Source organism: Podarcis pityusensis (genome assembly GCF_964106645.2).
Source record: "Podarcis pityusensis genome assembly, chromosome: 12".
Taxonomy (NCBI): Eukaryota; Metazoa; Chordata; class Lepidosauria; order Squamata; family Lacertidae; genus Podarcis; species Podarcis pityusensis.
In genome coordinates, this window is record NC_138037.1 from 7554243 (window position 1) to 7567952 (window position 13710).

The 13710-nt window shown below is 44.8% G+C and overlaps 2 protein-coding genes across 8 annotated transcripts in view; one reads left to right on the forward strand and one right to left on the reverse strand.

Moving 5' to 3' along the window:
- LOC308459160 (vasoactive intestinal polypeptide receptor 1-like) overlaps positions 1–2802 on the forward strand; it is a 44175-nt gene extending 41373 nt beyond the window's left edge. The window contains exon 13 of the mRNA XM_080974339.1: positions 1423–2802. Within this exon, the coding sequence (XP_080830465.1) occupies positions 1423–1605 (183 nt within the window). The 3' untranslated portion in view covers positions 1606–2802. The remainder of the gene's footprint in view (positions 1–1422) is intronic.
- A 97-nt stretch (positions 2803–2899) lies between these two features.
- Positions 2900–13710, reverse strand: part of ADCYAP1R1 (ADCYAP receptor type I) — a 102360-nt gene continuing 91549 nt past the window's right edge. For 3 of the 7 annotated variants that reach the window (XM_080974162.1, XM_080974159.1, XM_080974157.1), the window contains one exon: positions 10576–12343. In XM_080974162.1, coding sequence (XP_080830288.1) covers positions 12155–12343 — 189 coding nt within the window. In that variant the 3' untranslated portion in view covers positions 10576–12154. Of the gene's footprint in view, positions 12357–13710 lie in introns of all 7 variants that reach the window. The other 4 variants (XM_080974161.1, XM_080974158.1, XM_080974160.1 and 1 more) reach the window with 2 other exon arrangements.

A 13710-nucleotide genomic window follows, 5' to 3' on the forward strand; every position in this document is an offset into this window, starting at 1 on the left:
GCCAGAGCAGACTCAGCTGATGCCTGCACCTGAGGATCCAACACAGGTGAGGACCCTTCAGGCTCAAGCCCCAGCCCCAGCCCCAGCTCAGCTGGTTCTGGAGGCGGGGAATCCTGTGCAGGCTGGGATTCCTCAGGTTCAGCCTCCGAGTCCGAATCCCAGGCCATCACACACATGCTCTTCCTGGAGAGGCTTACCTGGCACCGTCATTACCTAGCTTTAGGTGCCAGGCACCTGCATGTTTCTCTCACCCCACCCCCAGGCCTTTGGCTCTTAACTGCCTCCTTCAGTGGTTGGGATGCTTTAACTCAGGTTTTTAGAAATAAAAATAGGGTTTAGGTTTTTATTTATTTTCTTTAATGCTGGTTTTAATGCATGTGTTTGTTTGTTTGTTTGTGTATTGTAAGTCACTTTAAGTTACCTTGGTCAGAAAGTGGCCAACACATGGAATAAGTAAACAAATAAATCAAATAAGATAGAACAGAACCCTCTTTATGCATGCAACCACAACGGTGAGGGTTTTAATAGCAAAAAAACTGGAAAGGTGATGTAATCCCCATAAAAACCGATTGGCAAGCAAAGATGATAGAATATTCAGAACGTGCAAGGATGACTGGGAGAATAAGAGGAGATTCTAACCAGAAATTTAGTAAAGATTGGACAATGTTCAAAGAATATCTTAAAAAGTACTGTAATAGCACAAATCTCTCGACAGATTTGGATTGAATCTTGAAGTTTAAGGAAATTATAAAGTTAAAACTTTCCCCTGATAATTAACTGAAAAGAATAATAAAAATGAAGTGCGTATAGAGTAGAAAGGTATAAAAAGCACAATGAGGTGAATTGGAAGTTAAGGGGTAATGAGGGACGTGGGTGGTGCTGTGGTCGAAACCACAGAGCCTAGGACTTGCCGATCAGAAGGTCGGCAGTTCGAATCCCTGTTGCGAATCTCCTGTTGCTCGGTCCCAGCTCCTGCCAACCTAGCAGTTTGAAAGCACGTCAAAGTGCAAGTTGGATAACTCCATACCCTCCAACATTTCTCCAATGAAAATAATAATAATAATAATAATAATAATAATAATAATAATAATTTATTTATACCACGCCCTCCCCGGCCAAGACTGGGCTCAGGGCAGCTAACACTGAATATAAATACAGTAAAAACATTAAAACAAAACGAAAAAACCAACCAGTTGATTAAAATATGTTAGAGTACAGTTTAAAATGCAGCTTAAATAGGGACATCCTTAGGAAAAGTGGGACATTCCAATATCAAATCAGAAATCAAAATGGCTTCTCTTGATCAGGGATGTCCCTTGAAAATAGGGACACTTTGAAGGTCTGAAGTTAGAGGCTGTGTTTTGACTCTGTCCCAGCTGTAAGCCTCCATTTCCTTTCCTGCTCTTGCTTCCTCCATCTTAGGTCCAGGCCGAGTTCAAGAAATGCCTCCGGAAGTGGCACTACCGACATTACCTCAGCTTTGCCCGGGTGCACCGGAGCCTCTCCAGAGATAACAGCCCTGTTAATTACGTCACACAGTTATCTATGCTGGACAGAATCAGTCCCAAGAGAGGTGCCTGTCAGAATGGCCTGTCCTCCGTCTGAAGATGTTCCTCACTTTCATGACCTCCAGGGTTTGGGGGGGGGGGAGATACCCAGCCTTCTTGTTCCAGCAGAAGTGGCAGCTGTATCAGAAGACTTCCACCCTACAAGTGCCCTATGGGAGCTTCAAGCCTTCAGACAGAAATTGCTAAGTCAGGGTCAGGTTGGTTGGCTGTTGTGATGTGGGTACCTCAGACCACCCATCCTTTGCAGGAGGGTTTGTGCAATTAAAGTATATTGAAGGGCTCTCTGCTGTTTGAGTACAACAAAGCCACTAAAATAAAAATAAAAATGGATGCTTTGCAGTTAGGAAAGTGACAGGGAACTCCATGAATAATGCATGGGAATGTGGAGGGGTTAGGGGGTTGTGGGGATGTGGGTGAAGACGAAAGCAGGGGCCTGCAAGTACCTGCAGAATAAGAGAAGATGTTTTCATAATTCTCCAGAAGGTGAAAAGGGTGCTTAGCAGCAATGTGCAAAAGGAGGAAGGGGCAGGAGATCCCCACAGGGGGTGGTCTGTGTGTAAGGAAGCTTTCACAAAAGGATGAGGGTGGATTTGAGGTTGTAGGTGAAGACAGGGGTGACGTGGGGGTACAGAGTAGAAAAGAGAAGTGGCTCCAGAAATACCGTTGGGGAGGTGAAAATCAAGCTTCGTTGTTTCCACGGGGTGGGAAGGGGATGCTCAAGGGGAAGGGGAAAGTAGGGGAAATGGCAAGTAGAACAAGCAGGGACAAAACCCCCTAGTATCAAATAAATATGCTGATATCAGAAATGCAGTCTGGCCATGTGATTGCGTGTGTTGCTTTAAATAAAAAACCCAGAAACATGGCAGATGAAGATGATGGATTTTTCGGAGCTACCCAACCTGACTGGAAGAATCCGCGACCAGAAGGAGGAGGAGTATCAGGAAGAATGAATGAAATTTAAAGACTATTTAGTTAAATATATTTAGTTAATTTAATTGGGAAAGCTTGTAAATACCAGATAGGCTTAGGATTTTAATATGTAATGTGATGAATTAATATGTTGTAATGCTGAACTGAAAAGAAAGAAAGATGTTAAGTGAATAAGTTAACTTTATAAAAATATTGGTTTTGGGAAACTGTTAAAATGATCTACATTGAAATACAACAAGGGGGATACGAGGAAGTCACTTAACAATGTTACTAACTTTGTTTTAAATATAGTGGAGATTTATGTTTGTTTGTTCATTTGTCTGTTTGTTTGTTTGTTTGTTTGAATTTTTTTTTGGAAAAACCAATAATTTTTGGGGGGAAAAACAACAACAACCCAGAAACAAGTCACAACAAATCTTTTATTGTTAATATTACATTTTGCTTTTAATAACATATATTCTCAAACTCCAAAATATATCTCACAGTGGGGGCAGGGGGCGGGGCATAGCGCTGTTGAAATGCGAAAAAGATCTTGTTTATTTACATCGCCTTGAGAAGCAGTTCTGCCTCCGGGTTTCTACTGCTCCAAAGGTTTACAAAGGGAAACGGTCACCTCAAACAGTGCCCTGCCCGCCCATTCGCCATGTTCATTTTTAAAATTATTGATATTATTATTTTTTACATTCAGCATAAGGAGAACGCTTGAGCAGAGGCCCCATTAGAAACAATGACATTGCTGGCATAACTCTTGGCTCTGGGTACACCTTCAGCATGAGCTCCCCAAAAATGGTTCATGGGAATCCCAAACGTATCAGAGGGCACAATCCTGAGCACTTCAGAAGTAACAGGTGAGGCTTACCCTCAAGCAAGTGTGCACAGGGTCACAAAACGAGTCAGCTCTTTAAGGACACCATTGTAGGAAGTGGGGGCTTGTAGCACAGGGGAGGAATTTAATATACACATAGAGAACCAGTTCTTGAAGAACTTTTGGCACTGGTGAAAGGCATTAGATGGATGGCACTAGAAACTGAAGTTTCCACATTTTCTATTAAACAGGAAATGTTGAGAACTCCAGTTTAGTGATCCATTATTGTCAACCCCTAGATTCTGGATGCTTCAGCATCAAAGGAGGAATCCCGAGACATCAAGGATCTCAGATGATCCTGACTGCACATCATCTATGAAAGCAGACATTGGCCTGGCTCACACATAGACCACTCAACCATGGTTTATTAAACAATGAGTTATTAGTGTTATGTGTGATTCCTGCCCAGTTGCTTAACTATTATTTGTTTCCTGCCAACAAAACACAATCTGAGGCCATGGTTTGCTGTTGTCTAACAACCCTAGTTTGTTTTAAACTATTGCTTGGCCTTATGTTAGAACCCAGCACCATTCCTTAACCATGTTTTGGAACCAGATACTCTTCAGAGTGCAAAGGTGAGGCAACAGCAGCTGGAAAACAGGAGAAACGAGCCACGGTTTGTTGGGTTGACTGTTTCACAACTCTTGGCAAACTCATGGTTTGTTAAGCAAACCTTGACTTAAACCAACCATGTCGTAGCATTACGTGTGTACCAGGTATCAGAGGAAGCCTTCTTGCAAATACCTCTTTCTTGAGAATAAGTCACCCCTATGCAGAAGATGCACTCTTCTCTATCCCTCACTTCTAAAAGTGCTTCCCAGCTGACACTGTCATCACCCAGTGACTTCTCCCCAGAAGCCCTCTCAGCTCTGGACTTTAGCATTACAGTGGTACCTCGGGTTACATATGCTTCAGGTTACATACGCTTCAGGTTACAGACCCTGCTAACCCAGAAATAGTGCTTCAGGTTAAGAACTTTGCTTCAGGATGAGAACAGAAATCGTGCTCCAGTGGCGCAGCAGCAGCAAGAGGCCCCATTAGCTAAAGTGGTTCTTCAGGTTAAGAACAGTTTCAGGTTAAGAACGGACCTCCGGAACAAATTAAGTACTTAACCCGAGGTACCACTGTACTATTTATCATGTATGCAATACCATCAAAACAGATGGTGCTTTCCCAGAAATTCTTTTTCCTTTGGAGATTCAGCTAAGCCTGAGCTTAAGCATCTTCTAGAATTGATCCAACATTTTTATTTTGTTAATAGGGCCACCCATTCATTAATATGGGGAGGGGGAGAGAAGTAAAAGGGGTGACCTTGGGGTAGGGTGACCTCAACCACTAAGAATCCACCCTGCTTCAATATACAAAGCCCCATCCCTCAATCTCCAAAACACATGGTGTCTTCCAATTTATTGACTATTTGGTCACTCTTGATGCTGAACTGGAACTGCCAGCACACTGCTGTGGTCCTCCTGTCTGGCTGCAAAAATTGGGGTGACAATTTCATTGAGGTCACAGGAGAAATCCTGCCAACTTTGACTGGATCAGGGACTGGGAAGAGTGGCGATGGCAACCTCTCCTGTCCTTTCACTCAACTGAATTGTTCCACCATCACAAGCGGTGGAAGACCTGCACAATGGGAGAGGTCAGCAGGACATGGGCTTGCCTGACCTCCCATCCCTGGCGTTCCTGTGGCTAACTGGAATCATTCAGGACAAGGCCTTGCATTTCATCTTTTCCCTTCAAAACCCAAACAAATGGGCTGCCCTGGAAGCAGCTCCTTCCTTGGTGTAGTTCAGCTTGACACTCAAGAGCGTTCTCCACTGGGGCACCAAAGGAGCTTTGCCTGTTTGGTGCTGGTGGGGCTTTTGTTTTGGCAATTTGCTCCGGTGATGCCAAGGGAGTCTTGACAATGTCTTCCTGCCAGCCTGGCTACTAGTTACTGCTGCTGTTGACACAGATGTTTGGAATCCAGTAGGACTCCCTCCAACAACTGAGAAAGCTAGAGAGGATAATGAAGAAGAGTTTGGATTTGATATCCTGCTTTAGCACTACCCGAAGGAGTCTCAAAGCAGCTAACAATCTCCTTCCACTTCCTCCTCCACAACAAATGCTCTGTGAAGTGCGTGGGGCTGAGAGACTTCAAAGAAGTGTGACTAGCCCAAGGTCACCCAGCAGCTACATGTGGAGGAGCGGAGACGCGAACCCGGATCACCAGATAACGAGTCCACCACTCTTAACCACTACACCACACTGGATGGATGTGTAGGTCCCCCCATTAGCTCCTCCTATGAAGTAGACAGACCAGACTTGCCAAGCAGTAGACCCGTGTTGCAGGCAGGGCTAAGGTCCACCACAAGTATCCCTAGGCAGCTGCTGGGCCCCAGTAACCAGAGATGGTGCTTCACGGATATGCCTCCTCTGTTTCTACAGTATTTTAAGAACATAAGAAGAGCCTGCCAGATCAGGCCAAAGGTCCATCTAGCCCAGCATCCTGTTCTCACAGTGGCTGGCTAAGTGCCTGCAGGAAACCCGCAAGCAGGATTCAAGCACAAAAGCCCTCTCTTGTCTCCTGTGGCTCCCAGCAACTGGTATTCATAAGCACTGGTGCCTCCAACCTGACCCTCTGAGCAACACCAGTCAGCTAGGTTTGAATTTCCCACAATGCCACCAACATAGCGTCACACTCAGACATCGTGGGGAATTTCATTGGTGGCTTGATCCAACCACCCAGTGCAGCTCAGAGCCTCCGAATGGCTGTGACCCACTTCTGCCACCAAGTACATCCACTCAGGCACGCCACTGGTGGAAAAGGCCTACTGGAGGGGATGTCCTCTAGGGCACCTTCAATAAATGGTGCCAGCTTGGGCTGAAGGGGAAATCAGATCATCACTACTGCTGCCTGGGGGTGAATTTGCCTCCTGCTGTCAACTCTTCAGCTGTCTATCTTCTCTAGTTGCCCCTAGGGATGGATGGTAAATTTCATTTCCTACCAGTTCCTCATTTTTCTGATCTTAAATATAGTTTGCTCCATTTCCATATCAGAATATGAAAATTCATAAACATTTTTTTTTGCACCCATTTCTCCTCAAGTACAGATAGTTATAGAAATTCCAGCCTATTACATGAATTGCAGTTTTCCATTAGCTGAATTCATTTTCGTATGCTATTGTCACTATCATAGTTTTGCATGCTCTTTTGACTGATATACACCCAATTGTGCACATTGGTTGCAACACAAAATTGAGAGAAGTGATCATTTTGAAAGTTTCTTTGTTCATGGCCCGGCGTGGGAAAAACAAATCTGGTAAGTTTGCATTCAAAGATATAGAAAAATGAGTCTCGGGTGTCAAAAGTCAGGGCAAAGAGATGTATCTGACATCTTAATTATACAGCTTTTGATGAATTCTGAAGATGCACCAAACTTTTGACACCTGAGGTGCATATTTTTAGGACACCCTTATTTTTTTTGCAAATTTAAGTTTTTCACAAATGTTGGTGACATTGTGTTTTAATTGTTGCAGCTTACCCTGGGACCTTAGAGTGAAGGGGTGGGCAATAAATTTAAATGGTATTCATATCCATAACATGCAGACGAAGACATTTCTTCCTAAACCTTCCCTTTCAGTTGATAAGAAAGATTGCCAGCTTAAGAGTCAACACCAGAAGATAACCAGCTTACATTCAGAACCAGCAGTGACAATAACATCACCCCTTCCTTTTGCCAAATTTCACCTGTGCTTTGAGTTTGACCAGGGGTGTGTGTGTGGTCTGGCCTGGAAATACAAGGGGTCTGAGCAACCCAGCCACCTCTCGTCTGCCATTTAAAGGAGGGAGCCTTTCAAGATTCCAGACATGCAGAGTTACCTGCCTGTTGTCCTAAGCAGCCACAAGGTCTTTGCAGTCTTTCTGAGATACAATCTGGGCCACATTCTCCATGGGTGCCAATAGAACTGGAACCTTTTTCTCCACTGGTGCCTATGCTACACAGACCGCCATTCGACCCTGGCAACATTTTCTTTTGGCACTCAATGAGTGCCTATTGCTTCCATCGACGCTTTCAAAACCTTGGCCATTCTTCTCAATGGACCCCTGGCAATTTGCTGCAGCGATCCCTGTGGAATCTGAGCAAAATAATCCCTTGATACCAGTGCAATTGACTGGTTGCGGCGTACGGGCAAACATCCAGTCCATTGAATCTTGGGAGATCCTATGGAATGGTTGGAATTTGCTCCGTTGCCAGTTCTGGGCAATTTCAGTTGTTTGGCACAGAAGCTCAGATGCAGACACAGACCTCCTGCATGCAAGGGCTTCTCGTTTTATCTCCAAGGAAGGGATGGCTCCATCTGTGCAAAACTAGGGATGGACTCTCAGAACTAGCCCCTCTATTGAAGCAAATGGGCAAGTCGCTATGCATGCATCGTAGTGAGCAAGAAGCTCTGGATGATATCAATTGTGTTTATTACTTTATAGGGTTTTGTTTTGTTTTTGGTCCCATGCACCATCACAACTGGGAACAGATCTGAGATCCATCTGAAAGAAATAACTGTTGGTTTCATTCACAGTTCAGAATGATCTGCCAATTTTGCAGTGATTTAAAACTTCTTTGTGGCTTGGTGGAACATGAACCCAATCCAGATAGGAACATAGCCTTTATTCCATTTCCATGAGGTTTCCCTAACTTAATTTTCACATTATGTTTGAGCTTCAAAAGCCGCATCCAGGAATAGAACACAATGCTCCATCCACATGGCAGTCTATTCCATTTTCCTGATGTTTCCCTAACTGTTAATTTCTTCATTCCGCATGAGCTTCCATACAGTATGAGCTTTCAATTTCAGAAATATTGTGGAGTATAGTGTGACTTTGGTGCTCATTTCCCTGTTACTTACTTCCAGGAAAAAAATCTATTTGCGAATAACATGGAAATGAGCATTAAACTTATTCTATATTCCTGGAAGTGGCTTTCACATCATGTGAAAGCTCAAATATAATTAACAGTTAGGGAAACATAATAAAAGCAGAATAAACTGTCGTGTGAATACAGTCTAAATCAGGGGTAGGCAACCTAAGGCCCCGGGGCCGGATCTGGCCCAATCACCTTCTCAATCCGGCCCGCGGTCGGTCCGGGAACCAGAGTGTTTTTACATGAGTAGAATGTGTCCTTTTATTTAAAATGCATCTCTGGGTTATTTGTGGGGCATAGGAATTCGTTCATTTTTTCCCTTCAAAATATAGTCCAGCCCCCCACATGGTCTGAGGGGCGGTGGACTGGCCCACGGCTGAAAAAGGTTGCTGACCCCTGGTCTAAATGGACACATCCATTTGCTCATTTCTTTAAAAATCAAACAAGCGATTTATAGATATATATTGAAAAAAATACATTTCACACAACATCACGACATGAGCGAACAAAATCCAGAAAGAAGGAAAAGGAACTTTTGTACACAGTGGCCACAATCCAGTCATTATGCCTTTGCTTCTCTCGCCCCCAGGACTGGTCAAATGAGGCAACAGCCTTCTGGATCCCAGGCAGTTTTGTTTCACCCCATGGTTGCTTTGCTAAGATGTGATGGCTACAATTACCATGAGGTAGTGTCCAACCCACCTCCATGCTGGCAGCAGGAGGTATCTGTTAGGTGCTATGCAAGGATTTGCAAGCAGGTAACTTTCAGCCTGCGACAACCATCCCATTTGTAGTGGTGGTTTGGAGGTGGCAACTAGGAGACTTTGCAGTCAAGGCTCCTAAGTGATGACTACCCTTTTCCGGAAACCAAGAGAGCTCAATGCTAATCAGGACTTCCCTTTTCCCTTTGATGCCACTAGAAGACTGCATGGGGGCATGGAGTGTTTATGCTCAGCTCTCTCTGATACCAAAGGGAACTCATGGATTGTTCTCAACACAACTGGTGACCCACTGAGCCAAATGGGACTTGATAAACCACCTGGCCAAACAAGGGAGGGACAAGGTTGTGGAGGACCTGATGGGCCACCATACATGGTCCAGTCCAGAGGTAGCAGCTAACCTGGTGCCCTTCAAGGATGGTTGGACTACAAGGCCCAATGGGCACAGCCAGCACAGCCAATGGCTAAGGATGATGGTCACTGTAGTCCATTAACGCCCAGAGGGCACCACTGCGGCTGTTCCTTGCTTAGCCAGCGGGCTGTGCTGGATATCTTGACACACAAGGTGTGCAAAGCTGCTTCTCCTGGAGCTTCTTCTCCATGCACACTGGAGCCAAGATGGCAGCTAACGTGTGTGTTGAAGCTGACAAACTGGTCCATGCAAGGCATGAGATTAGGAACACAGGAAAATAGGATGCTGCCTTGAACTGGGTCAGACCATTGCTCCAGCTCCATCTTGCCCAGTGCTGTGTACACTGTGCGGCAGTGACTCTCCAGGATTTGAGGCAAGGGGTCCCTGCCAGCCCTACCAGGAGAGGCTGGGGATCGAACCCGGGACGTTCTGCTTTCAAGGCAGATGCTCTACCACTGAGCTACGCTCCTTCCCCAATGTATGATGAAGGAGCAGATTGTGCGGCTCAACATGTACGGACCAAGCTCTAGCTCAGGGATGGGGAGCCTATGGTCCTCTATATGTTGTAGATCAGGGATGTCCAACAGGTCGATCGCGATCTACTGGTAGATCCCTGCGAGGTTTTGGTAGCTCGTGGGTTGATGTCTGGCTCCCTTTCCTCAGTGTCGTTGAAACTGACTCCTGTCCCACCACCTTGCTCCACCTTCCATTGTTGTCTGATCAGTGGAAGGGAAGATGGAGCTTTCTCTCTGTGGCTGTTTTCATTCAAAGAGATATTATTGTGAGTGACTTTTCCCCCTTTGACCCTTGCCTTTAACCCCCCTCCCCCCAAAAACGGAACTTCCCTCCTAAGGAAGTATAAAAATGGGGCTTTCCTCCTCCCTAAAAGAAGCTCAACAACTTAGACCTGAACCCCCCAAAAGCAGGGGTAGATCATTGCCAGATTTTAATTCTGAAAGTAGATCACAGTCTCTCGGGAGTTGGCCAACCCTGTTCTAAGTGATCATCTGTATGTGGTTGGATTCCATCTCCCATCAACCTCAGGCAGGTTGGGAACAATGGGAATTGCAGTCCATCAACATCCACAGAGTCAGATTCCCCATCCCTCCCTGCTCCAGCTCATGGTCCACTTCTTCTTCTCCACCCCACCCCCACTGAAACACTCTATTTGTTTTATTATTTAAAAACCCCATTCATTTAAACGAAGGAGAAAGAACCAGCCCTTTCGTTGCAACTTTCTTGGCCTCAGCTTGCATTCATTAACAAAATAGCAACATTCCCCCCCCCTCTAATGTACACACACAGGCAAGCTCACACACTCACATTAAAAGATTAGAGAGGAACGGGAACATCTAAGACAGGCTCATACAATCCACGGAGGAACGATAAAAAGTCCAGAGGCCTTCATGCAATGCACAAAGTCTCCTGAGAATTGACATCATTGTTTTAATTCGGCTGAAGTAGCTATGTTTCGGTTGTGGCTCTGACTAGTAGGAGGGAGCGAGGAAGAAATTCCCCACTTCACTCGAACCTATATTGAAGGCATTAATGATTTCCTAAACAAACTAAACTCTCCCCTGGGGGGGGGGCAGGGAAGTTTCCCCACTTCCAAAGTCTATATTATTTCTTGGCCACAGCATTGGATCTTGGACCTTCTGTGACCCACCCAAATGGACCCCCCCGTTTTAGCTATGTAGAACCCACAAAAATTGCCTAGCCCTTTCAACGTGAACCCTGGCGCAGCAAAAACACCACACTTTGTGTGGCATACAACCAACTTGTGCCATCGGGGGTCACAACTACCAGTTACATCCTTATTTCTGTGGAAATGTATCAGTGGAGAAGGTTTTTCATGTAGTCCAGAGGAATTGACCTTCAAGGAATTCATGTAGACTTAATGTGGGGGATATATGTAGATAGATATTTCCCACTTTTTTAGAAAAGAAGAAGCCCCCCCCCCATCAATTTCAAAAATATAGCTCTATCTTAACTTGGACGACCCTTTTAGAAAATTCACAGCATAACATAAGCTTTCTAATACATTCCTGGAGGACGGAATACACCGGTTGGCTCCATTTTCGCTCGGCATGGCTTTTCCATCCATCGAGTGGCTGCTGTCCACACGGCGCAGTTCTGCAGAACCTCAATGGATACCTCACACTTGGGCAGCCTCTGGTGGGATCCACCACGACCATCATCTCATCGAGGCTGGTCGTGCATCCACTGAAGAATTTAGGCTACATTCTATGTCATGACAGAGGATGCAGAGACTAGCCCAAGACAGAAGGAGATGCACTGGAGATGAATATACATGGTTCATTCACAGGTATCAGCTTGGCACTCAAAATTCACAATGGGACAGAGGACAATCACCAAAAATGGCAGGCCAACAATGGAATTATTTGAAGCGTGCTGAGATGGTGGATGAGTTGAATGCCTTCTTTTTTTTTTTTTTGGTCCAGATGATCTCAGTTGCATATTTACAATCCTCTCCAATGCCTTATCTTCCACCCCTCAGGGATGACGTCTCATGCTTCCAGAACAACTTTGTTTCTCTCCCTCTCTCTCTTTTTTAATAAAAGGGAGGTGGGTTTTTTTTCTTTTAAAACAAAACACAGAGACAGACACAACCACCCCACACCACCAAAATTAATTATGACCTTTTTGTTGTTGTTGTTGATGTTGTTTTGTTTCCAAAATGAGCTTTTCTCTCTCTCCCCCCCCCTTTGGGGAGGGGAAGGAAGATGGCTTATGCGCTCATGTCGCCAGGTTCTCCGCATTTATGCTCGACATTCGAATCTGTGAGCTGCTCTTGCTCAGAATGGACAACTGGGTCCCCCCGTTCACACCGCTGCTTGCTAGGGAGGGGTGGCGATGTTTGAAATCCACAGCAAAGTACCGGTTGACTTTCCAGCTCCTCCATTTCCTCTTTATTTCTGACTGCACCTTTAGGGAGAAACTTTAAAAGGTCATTTTTTAATGTACTTAGCCGCTTGGGAACATGCTGACAGAAGTTTCTATATTTTAAATTTTCTTTCAACAAAATGCAGAAGCGGTAAGAATGCAAGAAGAGCTCTGCGGCTGGATCCTATTCAATAATAATAATAATAATAATAATAATAATAATAATAATAATTTATTATTTGTACCCCGCCCATCTGGCTGGGTCTCCCCAGCCACTCTGGGCGGCTTCCAACAAAGATTAAAAAATACATTAAAATGTCACACATTAAAAACTTCCCTGAACAGGGCTGCCTTCAGAGGTCTTCTAAATGTCAGGTAGTTGTTTATCTCTTTGACATCTGATGGGAGGGCGTTCCACAGGGCGAGCGCCACTACCGATTCCAGCATCTTATGCTCACAGTGGGAAACCATATTTTCTTAAAATTAACTTTTATCATCATTGATCTATTACTTGCCTTCTAAACCACCATCTCAAGGCGATTTACGCGTAACAGAATTTAACACAAAATCTGCATATATGTGACTAGCAAGTCTTAAACTCTAACAAGTTAGACACTCTTGGTATAACCTCATTTACTCTCTTGGAACATGCATGTCTTCCATGGTTTCTGGAAAATGCAGATAGAGGACACCTGACTTATCTCAAAAGGAACGTTATTCCACAGCACTGGGGCAGCCATATTAAAGGCGCTGCTCTGAGTTACTGTGGATCTTAAGTGTTACTGAGATCTTAAGACCTTACAAGAAAAGCTCTCCTGCAGGCCACAGTGATCTACTGAATGGATAAGGCATAAGACAGTCTCCCAGGTGCTTACAGTTAGGATTTTTATCTATCCGAGCTGCTCCAGCAAGTGGTACTATGATTGTATACATCATGTTAGTGTCTGAGAGAGCGTGAGAAAGGTAGTCTGTATTATCTCTTCCTTCTGAGTACTATTGGAAATCTAGTTTCACTTCTGTGTGTGTCGCTGGTTTTCTGTACTGGTGTTCAGAGAGCACAGACGCACTGATGGAGTCTCTGTATATAAGACTGTAAATAAAGTAGTTTTAGAACTACGATTGAGTCTTTCTTCTGCTATGATATGCCAGAAAGAAGACTGGTGAACTCTTTTCAGGAGAGAAGGGTCGCCTATTACCGGTCTCTCTGGACTGAGGGAAATTTATAGCCAGAGAGGACCACTGGAGAGACACCCCAAGGACTTGGGAAGTTGGCAGCCATTCCCAGGCGTTTCCCCAACACTTACAAGGAGCCCAAAATCAGGATCTGAGTGCAACTGTGCTCTCTCTCCTTTGATTCCAAGAGACCTACTGTCTCCAACAAAAGCATCAGAAGGTGCTAAACGATGGTC